The sequence below is a fragment of the Pezoporus wallicus genome, unplaced genomic scaffold (assembly GCF_028554395.1).
Source record: "Pezoporus wallicus isolate ANWC-B61680 ecotype Strahan unplaced genomic scaffold, APGP_CSIRO_Pwel_v1 contig_8108, whole genome shotgun sequence".
In the NCBI taxonomy this organism is placed as follows: Eukaryota; Metazoa; Chordata; class Aves; order Psittaciformes; family Psittacidae; genus Pezoporus; species Pezoporus wallicus.
In genome coordinates, this window is record NW_026638088.1 from 760,058 (window position 1) to 784,221 (window position 24,164).

The 24,164-nt window shown below is 41.5% G+C and overlaps 1 protein-coding gene across 17 annotated transcripts in view; it reads right to left on the minus strand.

The window, feature by feature from the left end:
- Window positions 1–238: 238 nt before the first annotated feature.
- The window catches only part of DAB1 (DAB adaptor protein 1), a 477,594-nt gene continuing 453,668 nt past the window's right edge, over window positions 239–24,164 (minus strand). For 11 of the 17 annotated variants that reach the window (XM_057409280.1, XM_057409278.1, XM_057409281.1 and 8 more), the window contains 7 exons: window positions 21,214–21,270; window positions 17,613–17,675; window positions 16,369–16,477; window positions 13,493–14,041; window positions 12,561–12,688; window positions 11,600–11,698; window positions 239–2,078 (listed from right to left, as the gene is read on the minus strand). In XM_057409280.1, the coding sequence (XP_057265263.1) occupies window positions 11,615–11,698; window positions 12,561–12,688; window positions 13,493–14,041; window positions 16,369–16,477; window positions 17,613–17,675; window positions 21,214–21,270 (990 nt within the window). In that variant the 3' untranslated portion in view covers window positions 239–2,078; window positions 11,600–11,614. The remainder of the gene's footprint in view (window positions 2,079–11,599; window positions 11,699–12,560; window positions 12,689–13,492; window positions 14,042–16,368; window positions 16,478–17,612; window positions 17,676–21,213; window positions 21,271–24,164) is intronic. The other 6 variants (XM_057409285.1, XM_057409293.1, XM_057409283.1 and 3 more) reach the window with 1 other exon arrangement.

Consider the following 24,164-nt stretch of genomic DNA (forward strand, 5'->3'; position numbering starts at 1 on the left):
TCTCTCACTCAAAATAAAAGACTGGAATCATGTTGGGAGATTTGGTTGCATCGACAATCGCCACCTGGGTTTTTCTGTCTTCTAAACCATTTTTAGCTTATAACAGAGACGAAAGAAAGTAAAATATTTGTAACTCCAGGCCTATTTTGATCATGACAAAAATGTAAATCCTAATGCGTCAATTTAAAAACAAAATCCGCACAATAACCCTAAAAACTGATTCATCACTTGATTTAACTTTTTTCTATTTTTTCTTTTTTTCTATTTTTTCTTCTTTTTTTTATTTTGTCCTTTATCTTTTTTCATTTTAGTGTTAAACCACTAAATTTAATATACTGTAACTGCATAGGAACATCAGGAAAACACATTTGACCTGTATAACAATTCTCTGTAGGGCAAAAATATATAGCTTCTTTATGAAAATCATGTGCTAAACATATGAACCCAAACACTGCATTTTTGCTTCATAAATGTAAAAAAAGGAACTTTTAAATTCTTTTGCTCTGTGTGTAAACAGTTGGATGACTTCTATGCAGAGGTTCAAAGGAATGTCAAGGAAATGTGATTTCTTGTAAGCGGAATATGTCCGTGTGATAACTCTAGATCATAAAATCACGTGTTCCCATTAATTTCACTAGTCGCTGACAAGCTGACTGCTTTTGGCAACTGCACTTGAGCTTCAGCCCATTATTGTAAGCATGTGAAGAAACGTATGTGATGTGAGAACCACAAACTGGGTTTGCCACACCTCCCAAGCACTGCAACTTGCTACCTTCTCTACTGTGTAATGGCATTAGTAAAAGAATTTCCATAACATTTATATTTACAAAAAGACTGGCAATTTTCATTCGAACTCCTTAAAGCCATTTCCCCTTAAACATTTAAAGAGTTTAACAGTAAGGTTTTTTTCTTTTTTTTTCAAGTTATAAAATAAAAATCCCATTTGATTTTTCTGATGTACAAAAAGTGATAAAGATGAACAATTTGATCACAGAATCAGTTTGTTATTCCAAAATCCATGCCATCCTTGTCCCATTTGTAAAGTCCTCTTCATCCAAATCCCTATACCAGAATCATACCAGTATTATTTGGCAAATGATTTTTGTTCTTCATCAAAAATGGCACACAGAGAAGAAAACACTTGTCTGCATAGCATTACAGCAGCAAGATATTGAAGAAATAAAAATATTCCTTTTCTGATTTAGAGTTTCCTAGGAAATACTGACTCTTTCGTCTTTCCTCAGTGGGACTCGATGTCCATTCTCTACCCACAACATGAGCATTCCAACAGAAAGCAGCATTGCGTCCTCATGCTGCGCTAGAACAGAACTTCAAGGTCCATTTGGCAACGTTTTCAGTCAGGATGGATGAACGACCGAGTTTGATGCTGTGGTTTCAAGTTAGGAAGCCTTTCCGCAGGAGGTGTTTTGCTGTTAGAGCTGTCACTCATATAAAACTACAGAGTAAGAAAGACAAAAGAAAAAATGACAGGGCCAGTATTTTGTTGTTGTTGTTGTTGCTTAAATATGCCTACACAGGGGAGAAATAAAAAAGCCAGGATCAGCCTGATGTAAATGACGATGAAAAACATGTCACCGTGACATAAAAAGTGCCGACGTGTGCCCAAAAGGCTGTTGAATGATAATGCCACTGCTACATACAGACTCTGCTTTTTGCTCAAAACAAAAAGAATGTCTCATACTTAATAAATCCCAGATGATCATTATTTTATATGTGGCATACAGACGACAACAAATGTTTAAACGAAGACTGAGGAGTAAGATTTCCTAGTCTGGATACCCACAACTTGTGGGGACAGGGACTCGTGGTATGAGAAGCAGGGAGAGTTTTACTTTGTGCTGCCATAGGAATCTGCCGTTGGTTGCCAAAAAGAACCATCAGGAACACTCGTAGAGCCAGTCCAGGAGGGCAATCATCTCTCCTTGTCAGTCAGAATCAATCACGAAAGCCAAAGGCCTGCCAGGTTGTTGGGTTTCGTTTGAGTCTTGGAGCACCACAAGCCTGTAACAATGCTATTTCTTAGGTCTGTTAATCTGGGCGTAGAGAGGTTCTGCTTCCTGGGGATAACAAAAATAAAATCAGCAGAGACGCCTCCAGACACTTTTGAGAGCATTTTTAAACATCTGCTTGCGAACAGCAATACCTGATGAGGCAAAACCCAAAGGAAGTGTTTGCTTTCTGTGCTGCCTTGAGCGATCACAGCACCCCGGTTGAATTGTGGAGTAAATGTGACGTTATTGTAGGAAATGAATGCTTACTATCAATTTTTCTCTTCCAGTTTTGGCCGTGCACCGATCCTCAGGAGGTATTGCTGGGCACAGACATATGAAGAAATGAAATGGTATTTATATGACCAGGTGACTGGAAGTTTACAGGCCAGAAATGCAGCTGGAGTAAACGCTGTTATTCATACCAGGCTGAGACCCCCCCCTCCCCAGCAGCACAGCAGCAGAACATAGCTGTGGGTTTTACACAATGCATGGAGAAAAAGGCTTGCAAACAGAAACCACCCCTGAAAGCTGAGCTAATGAAGCTGTGATGGGATTTAAAATAACAGGATGAGTTGCCTATGAAGAACGAAGAAAGCAAGCTCTGTGCAGTTTGATTAGGAGTCTGTATAACCATTAGTACAATCATTAAAGCCGGGAGGAAAGCATGTCAAATTTGCTAACAGACACTTCCTTGGGAATTTCCTGGATGTGGTGGGGGCAAAGCTGCCATGTTTTTCAGCGTTCCTTCCTAGCTGACAACCTGGGATTTCTTAATACTATGTTCAACTCAGCTGCAGTGGGAAGCAAACCATCCATGGACCTTGGAATCCATTCTACTTTATTTCCAGAAACTAATCTATTAAACTAAGAATGACATCTGAAAAAGGAACTAGACAGGCAGAAAGGCTAATTAATGCCATACTGCATTCATTCTCTACAGCCTGATAACTATTTAAATACCATGCCACAACGTTGAACTTAACCAAGTTAGAATCAACTCATGGTACAGCAGCATCAGCAGAAGTTGACTTTAAGCAATAAAAAGCCTCCCAAGGCTGGCAAATCACTGGGCACTCTGAAGCACAGGAAGGTCTGGCAGGGGATAGCACAGGATTTTAATCACTGCTTATGAAAATGATGCTTTTCTTATTAGAGAAAACCAGCCCAAAGGTGGATCTGTAGGGCTATGTTTAATCTGTGCCCATGCTGTGCCCCATCTCACCTCACTTTGCACTGTGTTGAATGAGGAGCAACACAACAAAGTCAAACTATGACCTGTTTCCTCCATGCCAAGAGAAGTTGTCTTTTATACCTTGAAATGACTACGTCTGTGGAGCTTGCAGAGGCTCTGCTCCCCCATCTCCTACTTTACAGGAAGCCCTGAGTACACTACAAGCATTATAAGGGGATGAGAGAAATCCTTTGGAATGATTAAATAAAGGCTGCTGGAATCACCCCCAGCAAGAAGCAAATACAGTTTGTGACCTTGGAAAAACGAAGGTAATCAGAAGAGATGACTGAGAGTAAATAACTGCATTTCACATACTGTGTGTTAAGTCTACCTATGCCAATTTTCATGTACCGCAGACATGAAGCTGGCAGAATGATCCATCACAGCTAGTTCAGAGAAAATCCGTACTAATTAATACGGGAACCTGACACACACCAGCCCATTCTTGAGGCATTTGCTGAACCTAAGGTGATTGCAAAGGGAAGCGAAAATGAAGGAGGAGAAGAAAAGGGGAGGGAGAGCATCCCTTTGGAACAAAAGATGTCAGTTTTCCAAATGGCTGCAGGGAAAAAGAGCTTTTCAAAATGTCAAGCATGCTTGTTAGAGCTGTCCTCAAGTGTCTTCAAGATATGCAGATGCACGTAAGTAACAGGTGTCCTACGGTGCCACAGAACTTGACACCCTTGGAAGAGGAGGAGGAGTTCATCATTGGTCATCAGCACTTTCAACATCACACGAGGCAGCCTTCAGAATAAGGAATTTCTTTTATTCATGCCCAACACTTATCGAACATACACTTCATGGGGCAAAGGCCTGCATTTCTCACTGATTAGAACTATTTTTCTTCCAGTAGAGCAGAACATTTTGAATGAAAAGTGTGTTCTTAGAGCTTCCTTTTAGCTGACTTCCTCCTGCAGATGCCTAAACGAGAAACTAATTGCAGTAATTGCACGCAATCTTCTCAGCCAAAGATTATGTCAATGACTGAGATTTGTTTTCTAATATTATTTTGGGGTAATTCAAGCAGTGCATCTTGCCTGTAGCCCAACACTGCAAATGGTATCTGTAAAGTATTGATAATGATACTCAAGAGATCAAGAGAGAGAAGAAAGGGACAGAAGAGAGGCAAAAAAAGTCGAGTGTGTTGACTTCATTAACAGCTTCTCGTACAATGCCAGGCAGGGGGGATTTCACAAGTGTTATTTTGGAGGCTCATGGAAGCAGAAATAACCCCCCCTTATTTACATACTCCACACAGAAGTCACACGCCATGTCACTAAAAGGCAGACGAGCCCAACTCTTCTCACAGCATTGGAATCATCTCACCTATGTCTTCTGCTTTCTATTTCTATTACTGTGTTAGGAACACATCCAAAGAGAAAGAAATGAAAGAATGGATCAGAAAGAAAGAGAGGAAGAAATAAAACAGCATACAAAGCTTCCAATTCACATAAACACCTTGAATCTTCAAGTGTTTTCCTTTCTATGGCGTTGGCCTAGGAGCACTTCTGAGGTGGTTTCATCAACCCACAGCAAGAAACTAAGGTGGCAACTGATAGTACCCTTTTTTTGCTGCTAAATCCTATTTGAAGGTTTCTATCAGCTTTGGGGATATGCAGCTTCTGGCAGATGTTTGAGAAGTAAATGTTTTCCTTTATGTTTGGAAGCTGCTATCAAAGTAGTGTGTAGCTATATTCTCACATACTAATGGGGCTTTTTATGTTGAACAGTAGCCTTTAAATAACAATGTTTTGCAGGAAGAGGATATGGATCCACAGGTCAGGTGTCTGACTGAAGTGACAGGCTGCAGTAAAGGACCAGAAATGTCTAAATATACATGCTTTAAGTTAGACATCTAAATATTCACGAAGCTACAATGATGTTCTGCAAACGTTGAGTTATGAAGTCTCTCGGAATTCATTGCAAAAATTGCCAAAGAGGAAAATTTCCCTATGTATGCTATATTTACATATTCCAGAAATACTTCATGCCTAGAATCAGCTTATTCTTCCTATTTTAAGGAACATCTTGCACAATAAACAAGACTGTAGCAAAGAGTAAGCATTTCTGGTACAGTACACTACTGCACGAGGTAACAAGGTCGCTAATGGTTTTGAATATCATCAAGTAAATACTTGAAGTAAATCTGCATCCAGTTTAAAGGCATTAACATCTGCTCGCCAGCAGAACTAATCAGTGGAGAACATCTCCTGAACGATTCAGCATCTACTTGGGCTTGCGTAGGGGAGCTCACTCACAACACATAACACAGGACTTGGTTAGGAAGAAATTACTTTTCCACTGGCAGTCCTTTCATCATTGTGAGGCACCCTGCTACGTGCAAAGCTTCAGGCAAGATGTACTGAATTGTAGAGGTGAGGCCCGCATAGATTTCTTTGCCCTTTACAATAGATTCTAAGCACCAGTTTTACTCCTGGCTGACTGATCAGAAAGGGCAGGCTCAAATGATAAGTTTCATGAAATAAGTGTGCTGGAGTGCCAGCCAAAATGAGAATCTTGTGCTGGGGATGCAGGTGAAAGGAGCGGGAGTGCAATGCGTGTTCTCCATTTATTGCATGCTGACTCAGTAATATAGGAGACAGTAAATTTGGCAAGCAGGATTCAGATCAAATATCTTTGGTGATAAGACAGGTAATTCCTGTTGGCCCATTAACAGACAGTGGCTTTGGTTACTTTAATCACATTTAGCCTCTATTAGCAGCGTAAGTATAGGTCGAAGGAGGTGATCCTGCCCCTTTACTCTGCTCTTGTGAGACCTCACCTGGAGTACTGTGTGCAGCTCTGGTGTCCTCAACATAAAAAGGACATGGAACTGTTGGAACAAGTCCAGAGGAGGCCACAAGGATGATCAGGGGACTGGTGCACCTCCTGTATGAAGACAGGCTGAGGAAGTTGGGGCTGTTCAGCCTGGAGAAGAGAAGGCTGTGTGGAGATCTCATAGCAGCCTTCCAGTATCTGAAGGGGGAGTATACGGATGCTGGGGAGGGACTCTTCATTAGGGGCTGTAGTGACAGGACAAGGGGTAACGGGTTCAAACTTAAACAGGGGAAGTTTAGATTGGATATAAGGAGGAAATTCTTTCCTGTTAGGGTGGTGAGGCACTGGAATGGGTTGCCCAGGGAGGTTGTGAATGCCCCATCCCTGGCAGTGTTCAAGACCAGGTTGGACAAGGCTTTAGGTGATATGGTTTAGTGTGAGGTGTCCTGCCCATGGCATGGGGGCTGGAACTGGATAATCTTAAGGTCCTTTCCAACCCTAGCTATTCTGCGATTCTGTGATTCTATGAACCTTCTAGTTCGGGATTATGACTGGAGAGTGCCTCTATTCATACTATAAACCTACCCAGGAATATTTCCTTGTTTTAATATGGAGCTTGATTATAGCATTTTAAAAGTCTCTGTCATTTTAGTATCCAGACAGATGATCTGTATCCATAAGATATGAGAGGTACTCAGAAAGATGAACCTTACTCCATCTTGGTCCCAGCGTAATAATGAACCGCAGCCACACAATTATACTTTTCGTTTACGTATCTGTCAGTTCTCCTTCCTAACTTCTAAACTCAGTGGCCAATAGGAAGCAAATTGTTCAGAAGTCTCAAAGATACTAAATTATTGCAGTGCCTTTTTTACATCACTTGTGCAGAAGACAGGGAACTTTTAAATGACCTCGTTACAGAGCAAGGTAGGAAAGCTCGTCCCCTGCTTGAGTTGCCGGATTGCCAATCGGCAAGTACACGGCTCGAGACAAGCTGCACAGTCAGTGGTTTCTTGTTCAGGGGAAGAAGCTGCAGAAATGGCAGGGTACCTGGCTACTTCAGGTGGGCTTGAAGGCACTGGAAGAGGTAAGAAACCCATGTATGAGCTGGTTGCATTAAAACTGATAGCTTGAAGGGGATTGTAGCAGTGGAGACGAAGGCAAATCTGTGGGATGCCTTTGTTCATAGTGCAGCCTGAATTTCTCTGACCTTATCCCTTCAGATATCCTGGGAAGTATGATGATGAACAACAAGCAGGAGGCCTGAAATGACAGTTTTAGGCTTTCTCTGGAATGAAGCAGTATTTCCCAATCTGTGATCCCTTTCCAGACACACAACACTACTACTTTTCTCTCAGATTCACAGCCCTGTGTGGTACTTTGTCCTTGGTTTGCGAATGATACTCTTGAGAATAGGTCACTTATAACCATTAAGAGTTTCCCTTTGGACTCTTTTCAGTTCCCATTGAGACAGATGAACGATAGTAACAGAACCTCCAAACACAGCCTTTGGTATTTTGAGCCTATTCAGAGTCCTAGCGCCATAGAAAAGGAGCAGAAGGAAGAGGAGGGTGCAGAATCAGCTTAATGTGTCCTCCTGAGGCTCACTAAGCTCCCAGATAAAGCCAATGCTTTGTCCGTAAGTCATTCTTTCTTTTGCAGCTTTCTAATAACAGTTACAGTAGTCCATCCTGGAGCTGACTAAGATTATTAGGAACATTTATCACTAAGAATGGCACTTGCTCAAAGATGGATGATGGCAGCGGGCCACCGAAGTACCACCAAAAGCTGATAGACAAATATTCTAATGAACTGTTGCTCTCCTGACAGCGCTGACTGCATCATGAAGGGTGTGACATATTTTGAGGGCTTATAATTGTCTGCACACATTTCACTGAGCAACTAAACAACTTTTTCAGGAAGATATGCTCCAGCCACAAATGTTTTGAAGGCTTCCTGAGAATCTCTCATGAACGACTGCCAGTGCAAGTCTTGAACTGGGCAGCTAATCAATAGAGCTGCATTTGTTCCAGCACTAAAAATTACTTTTATTGCAATAATTGTGGTATCAAATATTCCTTTACTCTCTGAATTTTCACCCTGTAGCTAATTTGCCTTCAAGAACCAGCTTGTGTGGTCCATATGGAGTTAGACCACATTCGTGATATCTGATCCCAGCATTCACGATGAATATATTCTTTCTATAGTCAGGATGCTTTTGTTGGAGATGCTGGCCAACATAACCACAGATAACTAGATGAGTCTGGCATCAGACAGCCAAAGTTTGCTCCTCATCTTCCCTTTTCTCATTGTGCTTGAAGGCTTCTATACCCTTTGCTAAGCACTTAACTGTGTAGCCTCAGGGCTTCCGAGTGCCAAGGTGTGCCAGACCCTTTGCTGAAGCTGAAATTCCCCCAAGAACAAAAATATTCACAGTAGCATGGTCTGCACCTAACACCCTGTAATTCAGGCTGATTGAGTGCACTGATGCAAACAGGATGAGCAGATTAAAAGTCCTCTGTTCAAGCTTCTTGCTTTAATCTGAAATGTCAATGATAAGAAACCTCGAACACATTTTGCAGGATCATAGCTAAATACTGTTCTTTCTCTCTCCCTTCTTTCACCACAGTTATTCCACACACAGTCTAAAGACAGCAGTAGGGCTTAAATGCAAGTCAGCTGAAGATGGCAGTCTTATTATTCAGTGTTCTCCTTGCCTCTTCTGGAAAATCACTATTCATTCTCAACACTGCTCATAAACAAAGGGAAAACAACTGAATACAAATCTTGCTATGAGCAGCTCTGCAAAGAGTTGACTTTATTTCACCTGCGAAAGCTAGAACTATATGCTTATCTCCAACCACAAAGGGACAAAAAGTAACGTGTCCATAAAATGTCATATTTACCTACTAAGAAGCTATAGCTATTGGTAGAAGAGTGACTTATAAGAACAGCTATTGGTGGGATAAGGATTTTGAGACCTTAAGCTGCAAACCACAAAAGGAAGAAAGGAAAAATGGAGAAAGTAACTGAAAGATGCTGAATTATTTCTAAATGAAAATGTGTCGTATCAAAAGAAATCATAAAACCTTGAAAGATCAGGGTACAAAATACCAGGAGGGTGAGCGTTCTGAATACGTCAAGAGAAGTAAAGACACTGTGCGGGTATAGCTGATTTCACAAGAGATGCTGGGACCAGATACAGTTGAAATTTCTGAACACAACACTATGTCATGTCCCTGAGAGGTCCATTCATCTGAGTTGTGTACTGTGCTGTTCTTGGTGTGAGGAGCCATGTTCTACAGAGAAAAGTAATCTCCCATCCGCCACACAAAAGTGACTTTTGTGAAGACTGTGGTTCTTTTGTACTACATATTTCTCTCCATTAAGTTTCTCTCCGAATGGGAAGCTCCATACACAACACAGGAGTAAGTCCTGAATTGCTGATTTGCCATGGAGATTAGACTTTCTGTTGCTCTGACGATAGTAAGCTTCAGAATGAGACGGGGTGGTTTTAGCAAGTGGATTTCCTACAGACTGATGCTGAATGGCACCGCACAGAAGCACAATGATATTAGTGTAACATCCCTGGATAGAGGCTTTCTTTTTGTTCAGCTTCCTGTCCTGCCCCCAGATTTTTAGGAATTACTATAATACGATAATCAGTAACATTATTTAACATTTCCCAGAATATATTTCTGGGAATTACACATACGCTATGCAAGACTCTATGAGGATTAAGAAAAAATAGAAGAAACATATGGAATCACTAGTAATACTCTCTTCTTGTAGCTCCCAGAGACCCTGAATGCATTCAAAGAATGTATTTTACTAAGTGTTATATAAAAGCAGAACAAAAGGAGTCGCTCACTTGACTGCCTTGCGTGGTAATGTGCATTAACAGACTTAAACTACTGTTTCAAGTTACACCCAGAACTCTGGGTAGGTAAATGTGTGTGATGCTAGTTTATAAATGATGCTAACTATCTTAGTGACAGCCAGAAAAGATTAGAAAGAGATTTTATCGTTATTCTCCCCAGAATGAATTTCAGAATCATACTGACTGCGATAAACCATCATGAACAAACGTATGTGTGTTTCCAGAGTGTTTGACTCAGGTAAAGGTCAAATCCCCTTTCTTGATTGAGGAAAGAACACTCAAAATGGTCTGAAGTTGGGATAGCTGGCCGAGGTCAGGCAAAGGCAATTGCTGTGTGGCACCATCCATCCGTAGAAGCAGTTCTTGCTGGGGTACAACAACCAATGGATGCTCTCACTAGAGCAGCTCATCCCAGCTCAACTTTATCCTTACACTATAACTTTTACAGTCGATGAGAGTCTAAAAATGTGACTCAGTGAGACACAAATCTTAATGCTACTTTTGCTTCAGCTCCCAAGAGCTAAGCATTACATTGATGCTACTAAAGAAGAGGGAGATGCCTTCTCACAGCACCACATATTAAAAGATAATCTCATTACTCCCAAGTGGATCAAAGCTAAGCTACTGTAAGATTTCTTTAACCATATTCAATGTACAAAGTAAACTGACTCCTAATGAAACTATTAATTTTGAAGAGAAACCAAATCACTTTGGCTCAGGATGGATAAATCACTGGTAAACACAGTGCAATTTCTGTACCAAAATCGAAAGGCTTCTACCATTTTTATGGATTGGCTCCAGGAGCTCGCTGCTAAAGCACAGAAGCTGCATCAGATCACGTACTTGGGTAATACAAAACATGAATGGCAGACACGGAGAAGATAATGAAACATATCCTTCAAACAGTAACACTAGAGAGTGTTTGGATGGAATAACAATGCCCAGCACTCATAAAACTCTGTAGCTTTACTGTCATATATATACTGAACAAATCACAGAACATTCACTGGCAGCCACATTCTCTAACGTGTTCGGTAACACAAAAGATGCGAAGATCATCTTTCCCGTCTGTCTGGATTTAAATGACTTAAATTTGATCAGTAATTGTTAAAACATCAGCATGCCAATGGTAATATGAATGCTCCTCGTTTTCAGATGTTTTAATTTGCAGTTGGGAGATAAAACTACACACACCCACTTCAATATTTTTACATGCAGATAACAAATGTGCTGCTTCTACTGATTATCGCTTTGATTGAGGGTAGAGGTGCTCATGTATCATTACATACGTTTATTTAATGTTATGTCTATGGGTAAGATGTCTTATTCCATTTAATGTTACATCTGACTAAAGGCCAGAGTGGATTTGATAAAAAAATGTTCTGCCTAATACACTGTTAATAATGGCTCAGTTTCCTTATTTCCCCCTAATATTCGAACACAAAGTAAAACAAGTTTACATTTCTTTAAAGCATGCAGGCAGCTGAAACACACGTATCTGCATTAGCTGCAACACTTAGTGAATGGCAAAAGCCATGCAAACCACCGAGCATGAGGAATACACTGTGGATAATGGAGAGGGAAAACGGAATAAATGGCAAGGAAAAATAAACCATGCACCATGAAAGCAATGGTAGGCACTGGTGGAGGAATAAGTGAGCACCTCATGGTGTAGAGAAAAAAAGGACAGATACCTACCCCAACCTGTGCTATCTAGCTACCGACCTGTGGACTTATAGTATCACCAGTTGGCTCACCAAATGGATCACTGTTGGATGAGGCCTGAGACCCATCAGGCTAGAATACAAGAACATAACACCTTTTTTTCTCAACAATAGGAAGTGAAAAGTCAACAGGAGGTTATTTTCATGCTGTGGGCGTAACAAGTACATCCTATCTCATGAAAACTGGAACGTGAGACCTCGCCGCTGATACATTCTCAAAAGCCATAATGGTTTCCTATAGCTGATGCAGGCAGGATGAACCTCACCAGTACCTGCTGGAGCCCATGCAGGAGCTGCCACAGGCTTCAGAAGGTACAGGATCAGACAAACCAGAACTGCAAAAGGCACTGAAAGCCAGTGAAACTACGTGAATCAGAAAGAGTCCAAGCTTGCATTACTTTGTACTTTAGGGTTCTTTTTTTTTGTACAGACTCCCTCTTGCCTTTGGCTCACTTGGGCTCTGATCTACTTAACATACAGTGATTTAAAGTCATGGCTTGGATAACATGTCTTGCTCTGGTCCACTGTGTCTAAGGCAAAGAATTCACATACTGAAGGCCAGAACATTGAGGAATGTAAGTAGGCGAGCAACTGAGATGCAAGAACGTGCAAAACAACATCAAACCATCATCTTTTAACAGACAAACTCTTACACCTCTTTCTGCAGCTTCAGCATGTATGTTGTTTTACCTTGGACTTCCTTATCATCGAGAAGTGAACGCTGCTATGCTAAAAAGGACATTGGATACAACTAAAATATATAAACTTACATACAAATTCTGAGTTTGGCTCTTTGTATCCTTGTATCCCCCTTAATTACCCCCCAACCCTATTAGAGTAGTTATTTCTGACACTACTAAACAACATTAAAGTCACTTCTGCCTTTCCTAGCTAAAACCAGCTAATCAGTATGTAGGAACCTTGTCGCTACTCACAGCCTCTTGCTCCTCGCTTTTGCTTGGGCTTTCAAACCCCTCTTCAAAGAGGTCGTCTGCCGCAGGATCACTGGTATGAGATGCTGATGATTTCGATGGAGAACTCTGTCTGGGTGCAGGGGTTGGAGCTAAACCAAAATTAAGGTAACAGCAACAGAATATACATCTGTTAATTTGTTAAGAAAGCCTCAGCAGCACAAAGTTTGCTCATGCTTAAGAGCCCTCAACTTTTATTACCCCTGGAAATTTCTGATGAGGAGCTGTAAGAGCTAAATATGAACCCAGAAGTCATTACCAATTCCATAGACTTGATTTCAGTCAGCAGTTTCCAAATTAAGTTTGGCTGCATCTGCATACGTCTGCAGGAACCAGGGAGACGCCACTACAGCACATTAAGAATGCCGGAGTCGCCAGCCCTATGGCTGGTAAGTGAAACAGAAGGTCTCTGTCTGGCCCCTGATAAATCTGTGCTTCATGAATTCCTCTTTTCAGCAATTTGCAAAATCTCCTATCTCCATGCTATGAACATGATAAGCTTATTTTACAGCTCTTCCCCCCATGTCCAATATCAAGCTCTTAAAATAAATACCCATCCTTAAATTCTGCTAAGTATGACTTGAATAGGACCTAAGTGAAACCATTGGTAAGAATGAATGCCATGGGAATTCTGCAACGAGCTTGCATGTCCCTAGCACAGTACATGTATTACTGTCTTCTAAGAAATTAAATTTCAGACTGCAGCTATCAGGGCTGTTGATTTCAATGATCTCTGAAATTCCTCTCTGATACTCATCTTTACGGCTGAAACACATTTAATAAGCTAAGAAGGTTCTCAGTCTATATCTGTGTTGCTATTTACTGTATGAAAAGATAGAAATGCTTTGAGGAGCAGTATGAGGAGAGGTACGGGTGAAAAGGATGTGAATACTCACGTGAATTTGTAGATGGTGTCGTGGAAGTCACAGGAGTCAAATTTAACTGAGAGATGTCAAAGTCATCACAATCATCTGCTTCCTGTGCCATCCCAACTTTGTTAAAGTAACTGGAGAAGGCCTCTGAGGTACAACTGAGGGAAGGCTGATCTGGTTTTCTTGATGGCACTGGTGGAGGCTGAGCCATCTGGAAATCTTTAAACATTTCTTTTCCCATTTTCTGTCTGGGCCTGTCTGTCTGTGGACTCGATCTGTTGGAATCACTTGTGGGTGGAACAGTAGCAATAGGAGCAATGGTACCTTGAAACATGGCTGCTTGTAAAGGCAAAACAGTTTGTGTTGGCATGAAGGCAGTTGGTTGGAACTGACCAGCTACAGATGGCCACGGTTGCTGAGTAGGAGGAAAAATACCGGGTTGGCCCCACGCTATCGGCTGTCCTCCCTGCATCACCTGAGCAACTGGAGGCTGAGCACCCATGGCCAACTGCTGTTGAACAAGTGGCTGCTGTCCCCAGAATGAGGGCAGAACAGCTCCCATGGCAACATAACCTTCAAAGAATAAAGATAGCGGGGTGGGGGAAGAAAGATGAAAGATTTTAACACTGCTGTCAAGTGGATGCAGAAAAAGCTACACAATAAATCAGAAACATGCAGGCCACATTAGTGATCCCAGTGCTTCAGCACACTTGAAAACTGAAAGACATGGTTGAATTCTCACCACTGAACAAATACTTGCATACAGAAACATAGGCTGGTGGATATTGACAATAATCGTTCCCCTTATCTGAAATGCTCTTTTCTTCCTCAGTGGGTACCCCCATGGATCAGTTAAGACCTGTGTGCATGGATCTTGTTGGGACTGAACACGATCATAGAATCCTAGAATGGTTTGGGTTGGAAGGGAACTTAAAGCTCATCCAGTTCCAACCCCTGCCATGAGCAGGGACACCTTCCACTAGAGCAGCTTGCTCCAAGCCCCTGTGTCCAACCTGGCCTTGAACACTGCTAGGGATGGGGCAGCCACAGCTTCTCTGAGCACCCTCATAGGAAAGAATCTCTTCCTTATAACTAATCTAAATCTCCCCTCTGTACTGGCTCATGCTGGGAAGGAGTTCATCTTTTCAGAGGTGCCCATATGCTCCTGAAAAACAGGCAGCCAAGAGAAAGCAGAGGGAAGGAAGAAGATGCCCAGGATTCCCTCCTCTCTGGAGCTCGGCCAGTGTTCCTCCTCCTTTTTGTGACCCACCAACACCAGCTAGCTCCTGCCAATGGCACAGATACAAAACTGGATCTAAGTTACAGGGAAGAACCTTTAGCTATGTTAGATGACAGCTCAAGGGCCCTCTAATGACAGTGTCACTTTCTTGCAAGAGAAAGCCTGCGCCATCTCTTCTGACACAGTTACAGCTCAAACCACTGGGACTCTGAAGAGCAAAGAAGTGCCTCAAATTGCATATTAAAAAGTCAGAGCCCAGATAGATTCACATTATAAAATCACATTTTGTTATTAATTGGTTACTTGAGAGCACAAAAAAGATCTTGAGCTTCTGCTGTACTACATACCTAGTAATAACAAACCGCTTTAGGTATTCTTGTAGCATAAACCCCTTCTAATCTAAGGATTAAGACTAAAATTATAATGGCTTCCTATCAGACCTGAAGCCTTCTCTTAAGCTACAAAGGGTTTGACTCTGTAGGAATTATATGATCAAATGCATTGTTATTTACACTGAAAAAAAACCCCAAACTAAAACTACTGTAAAAATGTTACAATATGAACCATGTAATACAATTCTGTTCCACTGATACAAGTATTATGCTTTACAGAGATGCTGTTTCACATTTACATTAATTATTTACTGCTAATACTTTACAATATGCAACCTTTCTTTTACTTGTTTTCAAGTGAGTGCTTTTCCAAGTCCTCCTGTAGCTTTTCCTCCTTGCTTTATTACTAGGCTGCTTTCTAATGCTAAATGTAAGGGGTGGCTGCAAAATCTTACAGGGAAAAGTTCAAAATAAAATACAGAAATTGAATTGCTAAAGACTAAATTAATGATTGATAAAGGAACAGTAACTCAGATACATATCTGCTTCAATAGATGGCTCTGAGGGATTCTCCAGGTATCCTTTTATCTTGCTGCTACACTAAACTCACCCAAGCAACGAAGGTTTCCATCTGACATTATCCCTAAACACTTCACCATCAGTGTAACCTTTCTGAGACGCAGTGGCTAATTTGATGCTGTAACGCAGCCCATCAGAGGAGTTAACCAATTAGGAAGTCACTGTTGAATGATTCAAGGCACTCCTCCTCCTTTTGCTAAGCTCTTGCAGTGCTCCTTGTATCCCAGGGAGAGATCAGAAGTCAAAACCACACGCCTTGTGTGTCTGTGCAGAATGCTACACAGCTTTTGAATTTGGAGCACTTTGAGGAACACAGAAAAGTCTAAAGGAAACACCAGGATGTGACTAAGTGGAATACCTTTGAAATGCAATCCCATTCTCCATGTCTTATTCTCTGTTTAAGGGACGCAGCACAGAATGTTCACTGCTGCCACAGAAAGAGCAAAGCTAACCTAAATGCTTTGTTTTCTCTTGATACTGTACCTAGAAGGTATGGTATCCAGATGCTGAACTGTGCCTGAACTCCCAGTGACTTTTTTGGCTTTTGCTTTAAAAAAACATAGGAATATTCAAAATAATGGACTCCCTGCTTCTTAAAGACTTGTTTTGCCTTGCCCGGCAGCACTGTCCTCAAACCCCTTCCCTGCTTCCATTGTACCACATTAATGCCCTGAGCACTGAAATGCAAACCAGAGCTGAGAACTGATCCCAAATCTGACTTGAGCCTCTATTTCTGGTAGACTTCTTACCTGAGGGTACGGCAGCAGTGCTGAAAGGTACAGAACCAAACATGTCTGTACTAGCAGGAAGTGACTGGGATGAAGATGGGATAAAGGCATCACCTGGAGTAGCAGGAGTCTGCAAGAAGACAGGAATAAAATACAATGATGGCAAATCAGCTGCAGCTTCTGCAGCACGTACTTTGCCATCACATCATCCATAATTCTAAAACCACAGGTTTGGAGGGAAGAAAGGGAAGGAAAAAAGAATTGAAAGATGTAGAAGGAACAAAGCAATAGAAATAAGAGTATTAGAAATTGCTGGAAACAGGAGAAAAAAAGAAAATGAGAGACTGTACCTGAGAAGAAATAAAACTAACATTTGCCTGGAAAACCTCTCATGCAAAATATGGACAATATTTCTTTCCCCAGAAGATAGAGACTTGTGATTCTAGGTGTTAGGTGACAACGAGCAGAGGCAGTGACCAACACATTAAAGTAAGAAACAGTAAAGGTAAATGAAGTACCTGCAGGATTGATGGAAAAGTGAATAAATGTTGCTTCCTATTAAACAACAGGACTAGAACTGTAGGTCTGTATTAAAGAAGAAACCCAACCCAAGCAGGCTAAGGATGAGGAGACAGCACTCTGAACATCTAGTTCCAGACATGCTCCAGAGTACCTTGGATGTCTGAGGCTCCTGACTTCACAGTCACTTAATATATTCAGTTTATCCATACTCCCTTATAGCTTAATGTAAGGTTCAGAAACTCTATAGAAAAATGACTGAGGTTTCATTTTATAATGCAGAAAAGCACGCTGAGAAAATTCCCTTTGCCCTCAAAACACATTCAGCCCTTTCTCTCTTCACTGCTTTATCTTCCTTCCTTTAACAGCAGTTCTGGGATGTGCTTGGTGGAACCAAAGAGACATGATATATAAGGCTGTAACTGGATCTTAGAATCTTCCTGCAATGCAGTGGCGAGACAGAATGCAGTGAAGCATGTACCCCTGATAAACACCACGGAAGGAGATCTGCAGCTCAGGTTATATCTTATGTGACACCTAGCCCTATATCAGAAAAATAAAAATTGAAGAGATCCTTTGCACCGACTCCACATTCAATTTCTTCCCCTTTATTTTCTTGCAACATAAAAAGTACATTGAAATCCTTCCTGCAGGAATGGCTGATGACCTGAACCGCAAATGTGATCCATAAACGTGCTGAAAATAGCGCGTAGAAAAACACCAGTTCAGTTGCCTTGGGTACTCACTGGGGGAGAGGTTACATCAGGAGGAGTGGACATGTCCCCAAAAAGCTCTAGTTGGGTAACAGCCTGTGAAGAGAGAAAAAAGAGAAACAACCCCTTTATTTTTTTGAGGAGAAGCAGCTGCGAGTTAACTACTTACAATGTGTAAAGTTAACTAGGAATGGCTAGGAAGATAAATCCCCCTAAAGAGATGTCGGCTTCAAAGGTCAAATCCCATATGGAGGAAGCACATGGGTTCAAGCTGTGGGATTTTGATACTGCTGATGACACAAACAGACAGCAGCTGACCCTGTAAAATAGTTCTGTAGGGAATTCTCCACCATCAAAAAAAATGAATAAAGCATAAAAAACTAACCAGAATGGGACTGGATGCATTACTGCTCTACCGGCATCATCAGAGAGCACCAAGAATGATTTATGGCCAGCTCCTTTCCTAAATCCCCATTTCAAAACACAGCAGCAGACTATGGAAGTGATAGAAGGCTACAGAAGGGAAGGGCTTTTAAAGTGCTGCCTGATTTCCCCTGGCCCATGGGACAGGTTTGACCTGGATAAGTGGATTTCAAGGAGGATGCACAACTGGGTTATTGTGAGTTTGTAGCTCTACATTTAAATCATGCTAAGATGCTTTCTGAGGGTGTCCTTCAGTTTGATCTCAAAATAGGTCACCCATACAGGTCTCACTCAGCTGGACCAGAAGAGAAAAAGCACTTTCATAATAAGGAGCACCTTGGGTGGCTGCATAATCAAAGCTCCTTCGCATACTCTGGACTAAAATAACTTTCTTCCACCCATCTACCTCTACCAATCAGTTCAGATGAAGTCCAGGAATGGTAAAGCATGGATTCCCTATAGCTCTGCAGGAAACCTAATCCACATCTACCATCCTTATCAGGGTGGCTGTTCTGGAAAGCTTTGATAGGAACTCAGCAACTACTCTTTCTCCACCACCTTTCTTCTGCTTACTGCCTTTCCTTCTTCCCTGTATCATACTGCATCACACCCACACACCTGAGAAGCCATAAATGTCATTGTGAATGATATTTAATGCAAATCTTGATTCTGTTTGTTGATCTTCCTCCCTAGCTTAGGGACATAAACCTTGCAACCTATCACATACGCAGGTTTGAAATTCAGTTGAGTCCTGACTTACAAAGGCCTTGGACTTAGACCACATGGGCTGCTTGTTCTTCACAACCTACCAAATGAACAACATCACCCAAAGAATTTTTTCCTGCCCTCAACCCTCTATTAGAAATGACCCTTTAAGAAATAAGACTATCATTCAAAATATAGTAATTGCAAAGATTTATCTATTTCTGCAATCCAATCTCTATTGCCATATACAAAAGCAACGCTACAATCACTTAGACCTGTAATTTGTCTAGCAGCTTGGATGATCCCCAGATTTCTGTCTAATGATGTACCTAAGGATGAATTACTTCACATTTCCTCACATCATGTCTTGTATTAAATAGATCACATTGCTTTAGTGCTATGGCAATATATTTGCTTCTTCTGGGTTTATATATCCCTCTAAGCATCTGCATGGAGATGGAAGAAGGAAGAAAGAAGAAAAACCATGTTTTCTTCAGGATACACCAATTCTACACCAATTCTAGTATACATTACCAAAATATTGCTAGAAGTAGCTTCAGCAAAAAAAAAAAGCTCAGAAGTCACTTCTGCAGCGTGTGCAAACACACAGGGCAAGCATTGTTAAGGTGCCCAGAAAAGTCAGAATGACAACTGCAGCACTTGTTTGGAAATCACTTCAAGCCTCCTATAGGCACTACTGATTCAAGAGATGCCAGGTGACACCAAATCACTGAAAGAGCAACTTTCTTCTCATCTCTCCAAATTGCTTGTTCAGCACCACCGCTAAATCTGCCCTTTCCTTGCATCACTGCTGAGCTTTTCACTGTTTTCTTCTCTCTGGCTTGGTAAGAAATAGCTTGTGTCTTTGGCAGGGAGGTTGGAACTGGATGATCTTAAGGTCCTTTCCAACCCTAACTATTCTATGACTCTATGAACAAAGGTTTCCCCAGGGCTTCCACCCCAGGTGAAGCAGCAGGAGAGCAAGCCAGAGGGCATGTGAAAGGGCAGGGCACACGTGGTTATACAGACTAAGGGGAACTGTCTGTAAAGTTATACGTTTGTTGTGGAAAAAATATTAACCATTTCATGTAGAAGGCCAGGTTGAACGGGGCTTTGAGCAACCTGGTCTAGAGGAAGGTGTCCCTGCCTGTGGCAATGTGTTGGAACTGGATGAGCTTTAAGGCCCCCTTCCAATTCCAAAACATGCCGCGATTCTATGATGCTATGATCCTTTGGTACATATTTGAAAGGTGGTAACTCTGATCTCCATGCCTTGATACCCGTGTAAAGTGGGAATCATAATACTTTCCAGAGTGCTTCAAGGTGATGGATCTTTGGAAACTCTGCACAGATATAATTCTATTAAAGTTCTTAAAAGAAACACTAGGGATGGATTTCTACACAGGCAGATGGAGAGTGACAGGAAACCTGTCTTTGCTGTTTGTTGTAATACACATCATAGAATCATAGAATCATAGAATAGTTAGGGTTGGAAAGGACCTTAAGATCATCCAGTTCCAACCCCCCCTGCCATGGGCAGGGACACCTCACACTAAACCATATCACCCAAGGCTTCGTCCAACCTGGCCTTGAACACCACCAGGGATGGAGCATTCACAACGTCCCTGGGCAACCCATTCCAGTGCCTCACCACCCTAACAGGAAAGAATTTCCTCCTTATATCCAATCTAAACTTCCCCTGTTTAAGTTTTAACCCATTACCCCTTGTCCTGTCACTACAGTCCCTAATGAAGGGTCCCTCTCCAGCATCCCTATAGCTCCCCTTCAGATGCTGGAAGGCTGCTATGAGGTCTCCACGCAGCCTTCTCCTCTCCAGGCTGAACAGCCCCAACTTCCTCAGCCTGTCTCCATACAGGAGGTGCTCCAGTCCCCTGATCATCCTTGTGGCCCTTCTCTGGACTTGTTCCAACAGTTCCATGTCCTTTTTATGTTGAGGACACCAGAACTGCACACAGTACTCCAGGTGAGGTCTCACAATATTCCCCAAGAAAAAGGCACATATGCACAGGGGAGTTACTTCTTAACAGAATAGGAACCTTATGTGCAAGAGGAGCTACAGAACTATGCCAGAGAATGCAAACAGAAATGTAGTGGGAACACAACTTTCTCATTTACTTACCAGAGACAGCTTTAAACAGCAACACTTGGAGGTGGGATTTTAAATCCCAAGTGGTTCAGATCTGGATTCTGGATCTAGGTTTTTTGATACAACCCTATTCTCAGCTAAAGAAACGAAGGCATCTTCTCTGACATAGACATAGTTTTACCCACTTTCAGCATTTGAGATTCTGGGTACCAAAGAGTTATCTTTTATTTTTGTGATTTCACTGTCTCCACAGAACTGATTTCACCCATTAGGCCTTTCTAAAGTATTCACATCCGATATTAGTGAAGTTAATCTCAAACAGAACATTTTCAAATTGCACGTTTCCTATAGATGATTTAATCTCTATTTCCTTAAAACATTTTAGTGTCACAACCTTACCTGAGTGACTGAAACAAGATTTTCATCAATGTCCAGCAATAAGTTTCCATTCTGCAGCTGTAAAGCATGATTTATGAAATGAAATGAATGATTTATGAAAATGACATGAATTTCTGAGCATGAAAATGATAACCTCCATAATCATTGCCTTCAGTATTGAACTGAAAACCCCTTCCATCTTGCAGCGAGCACAGATATAAAATCATGTAGTAAAAACAGTGAGTTTGCTTCTGGGATGTGGAGCAAACATACATGCTATTTGTGCTAAAAATCGTCTTCTGGTGTATAAGGCAATTTTACCACTTGTATCATAAGTATCTATTTTCCCAGATATTTATTAATTCAGCAATAAGCATAGCCTGTGAGCTCTGATCCTGCTTACGTTAATATAACTTTTCACTGCCTTGGTGAAAGACAGGACTTAACATCCCAAATGGGACTAAAGCTGTAAAAGCAAGTATGTGCAGAAAACCACAGCTTTCTCGTAACTAAAGAACTATAACACCAATGTAGACCTAGTGAAGGCGAATATTTCCCTTCTATAGTAATTTTTAAAATCACTTACAGAAATCAATCCGAGTTATATTTAAATCCATAGTTTGCGTGTGTGTAATTACATGTTGGAGTATGCTGCTCACGCACGCATCCATATCTATATCCATCTACATATTTAATACAAATTACCACTTCAATGCCCTCAGAGTGCTAGCTATATTTACTGTAGCATTGGTGATTTTATTTCTCGAGAAACAAACATAACAGCAAGTTATTGAAAATCAAATCTTAGATGACTGAGAAGCTTCATACAAGCTCCCAGCCAGTAATCCCATCTTCAACCAAAGGCATTTAAAAACCTCAGAAACAGCCTAGAACGCTTTATTTCCCTCCTTCATCTCATCACAGACTGGAAGAAAAGAGACTGGCAAAAGGCAAAGCTAAAGGAAGAAAATGCCACAATCCGTAACCAGGAGAGGACTCAGTTCGGGGGGCTGACAGCGTCTTCATCCAGCTCCAGGTAAGGAAAGTGTGAACGAAGCTTTGTTCATTTATTCAAAGAACTCCACAGACCTTGAGAATATCCTTAAAATGAACCCAGAAGGGTTTGCACCTTCAGGAGGGGCTAATTTTGGCTGCTAGTTAATCACTGTTTGTTCTGACAGCCCTCCTGTTTAACCTCCCCATCCTCCAGCACCCAGGGATGCGGCTCGTGCCGCTCGGTAGCTCCAAAGCCCCCAGCCACACCGATCCCTCTGTGAAACCAGCTGAGAAATAAGCATGTCTCAGCACAGAGGAAACATGTGCGCAGTGTTCAACGGACCATTAGAAATTCCCACCTGTGCTACAGCGGGACCTTGCAGAAAACATTTGCCCAACATGTCATGGTGCATCCCCAAGTGCCCAATTATCATGTAGCACTTTGAGCTGCATCTTCCATTAGCTCGTGTTCTGCATCACACACTGGTGAGGAGACACTTCCTCAGGGTGAAATATCCCTGTCTGTTAAAGCATGGAACGGGCGGCAACGGTGACTGTGCCAAGGCTGCCACACGGTTACAGAGGGCAGAATTTGGCCCTTTGAGCCTTCCTCCAGTTTGTGGGTTTGATACTAAGCGCTTAACCTTCACAAGTAAAGTCCTCTCCCTCCTTCCGCAGTGCATGACATTAAATAACCAGAAGCCTGGAAAGATGCTCCAGTCCTTCATCCTTCTCTAGGATTGCCGTCTGTGGGCTTCTCCACAGGGTAATGTAAAAGCTAGCTTTAACTATTCAAAAATGCATCCCCTTGAATATGAAAACACCCCTACAGCTTAGTCAACCAGGAACACACCAGTCACTTACGACCCGCCATGCAGACCAAGGCGGAGGGAAGAGTATTAATCCTTGTATCGCGGTGACATTAAACCTATAATGAAGGCTCCATCTTTCTATGAAGGCGTGTGAGACATGCTGTAAATCTTCTAAACATGAAATATGTAAATCTGGCTTCTTAAAGCAGCAGCAAGCTTTTTAAAGCACTCCAGCTAGTAATGGACTTCCTCAGGACACCTCTTACTAGTCAGTAAAGAAAAACATACTATGCAAGAGCTGGAGAAAAACCAGGAGTACAGAGATAAGTAAACCGCAGCCTTCATAAAGCTGAACCTAGACCGATTCACCTTCACTACAGTATTCACTCTGATTACCAGCTACTCTGAAAACCATCTCTTCTAAGCAATGCAAAAGTTCAGCTTTTAAAAGAGAAATCTAAGATGGGCCTCTTGCACTCATAGGAGTGTGAAACACTTTATTTCTTTCACTTCTAAATACATAACCAGCCACAATATTCAACTTCTGTTACTCAGTCTTGTTTTACCAACGGCTAAGGATCTACACTGACTTGTAGAATGAGAAAACCTGCTTAATATTGCTCTACTTCTGCAAACAGGATGATAAAAGAGTGTCTAACAGAATGTGGTTCTGAAACGTCAGAGAATGAAGCAAAGATGGTGCTTAAAAAACATGAAAATGTATTCAGTAAATAAATTGTACTCTGTTACAGAGCTCAGACAGTAAAAAAAAAGTACAAAGGATACTAAATATAGCAAATAACTAGCAACTAGTAATTAACCTTTGAGCTGGGTATTAGCTATTCAAATCTATTACACCAGCAGAGGGATTTAAACTTGGTTTCCTGCAGTCAGGGTAAGTGCTGCACCAGTTGGCCCAGTAGACAAAAGAGTGATCATCCAACTGTGCTGCCTCTCTGCATTTCAAATTCCCTTTTCCCAACATGTATTTTACACTGGCAGTCTAATGACAAGTCAAATGGTTAGTCAAACTAAACACTTGTGTTCGTATTTCACTTGCAACGATAAATATTTTGGCTGTGTCAACTATTTGTTTCTGATGGTTTGAATCATTATTTTAGCTCAGCAAAGCTCCAGTTATTTACACAACCTTATACCACAAGT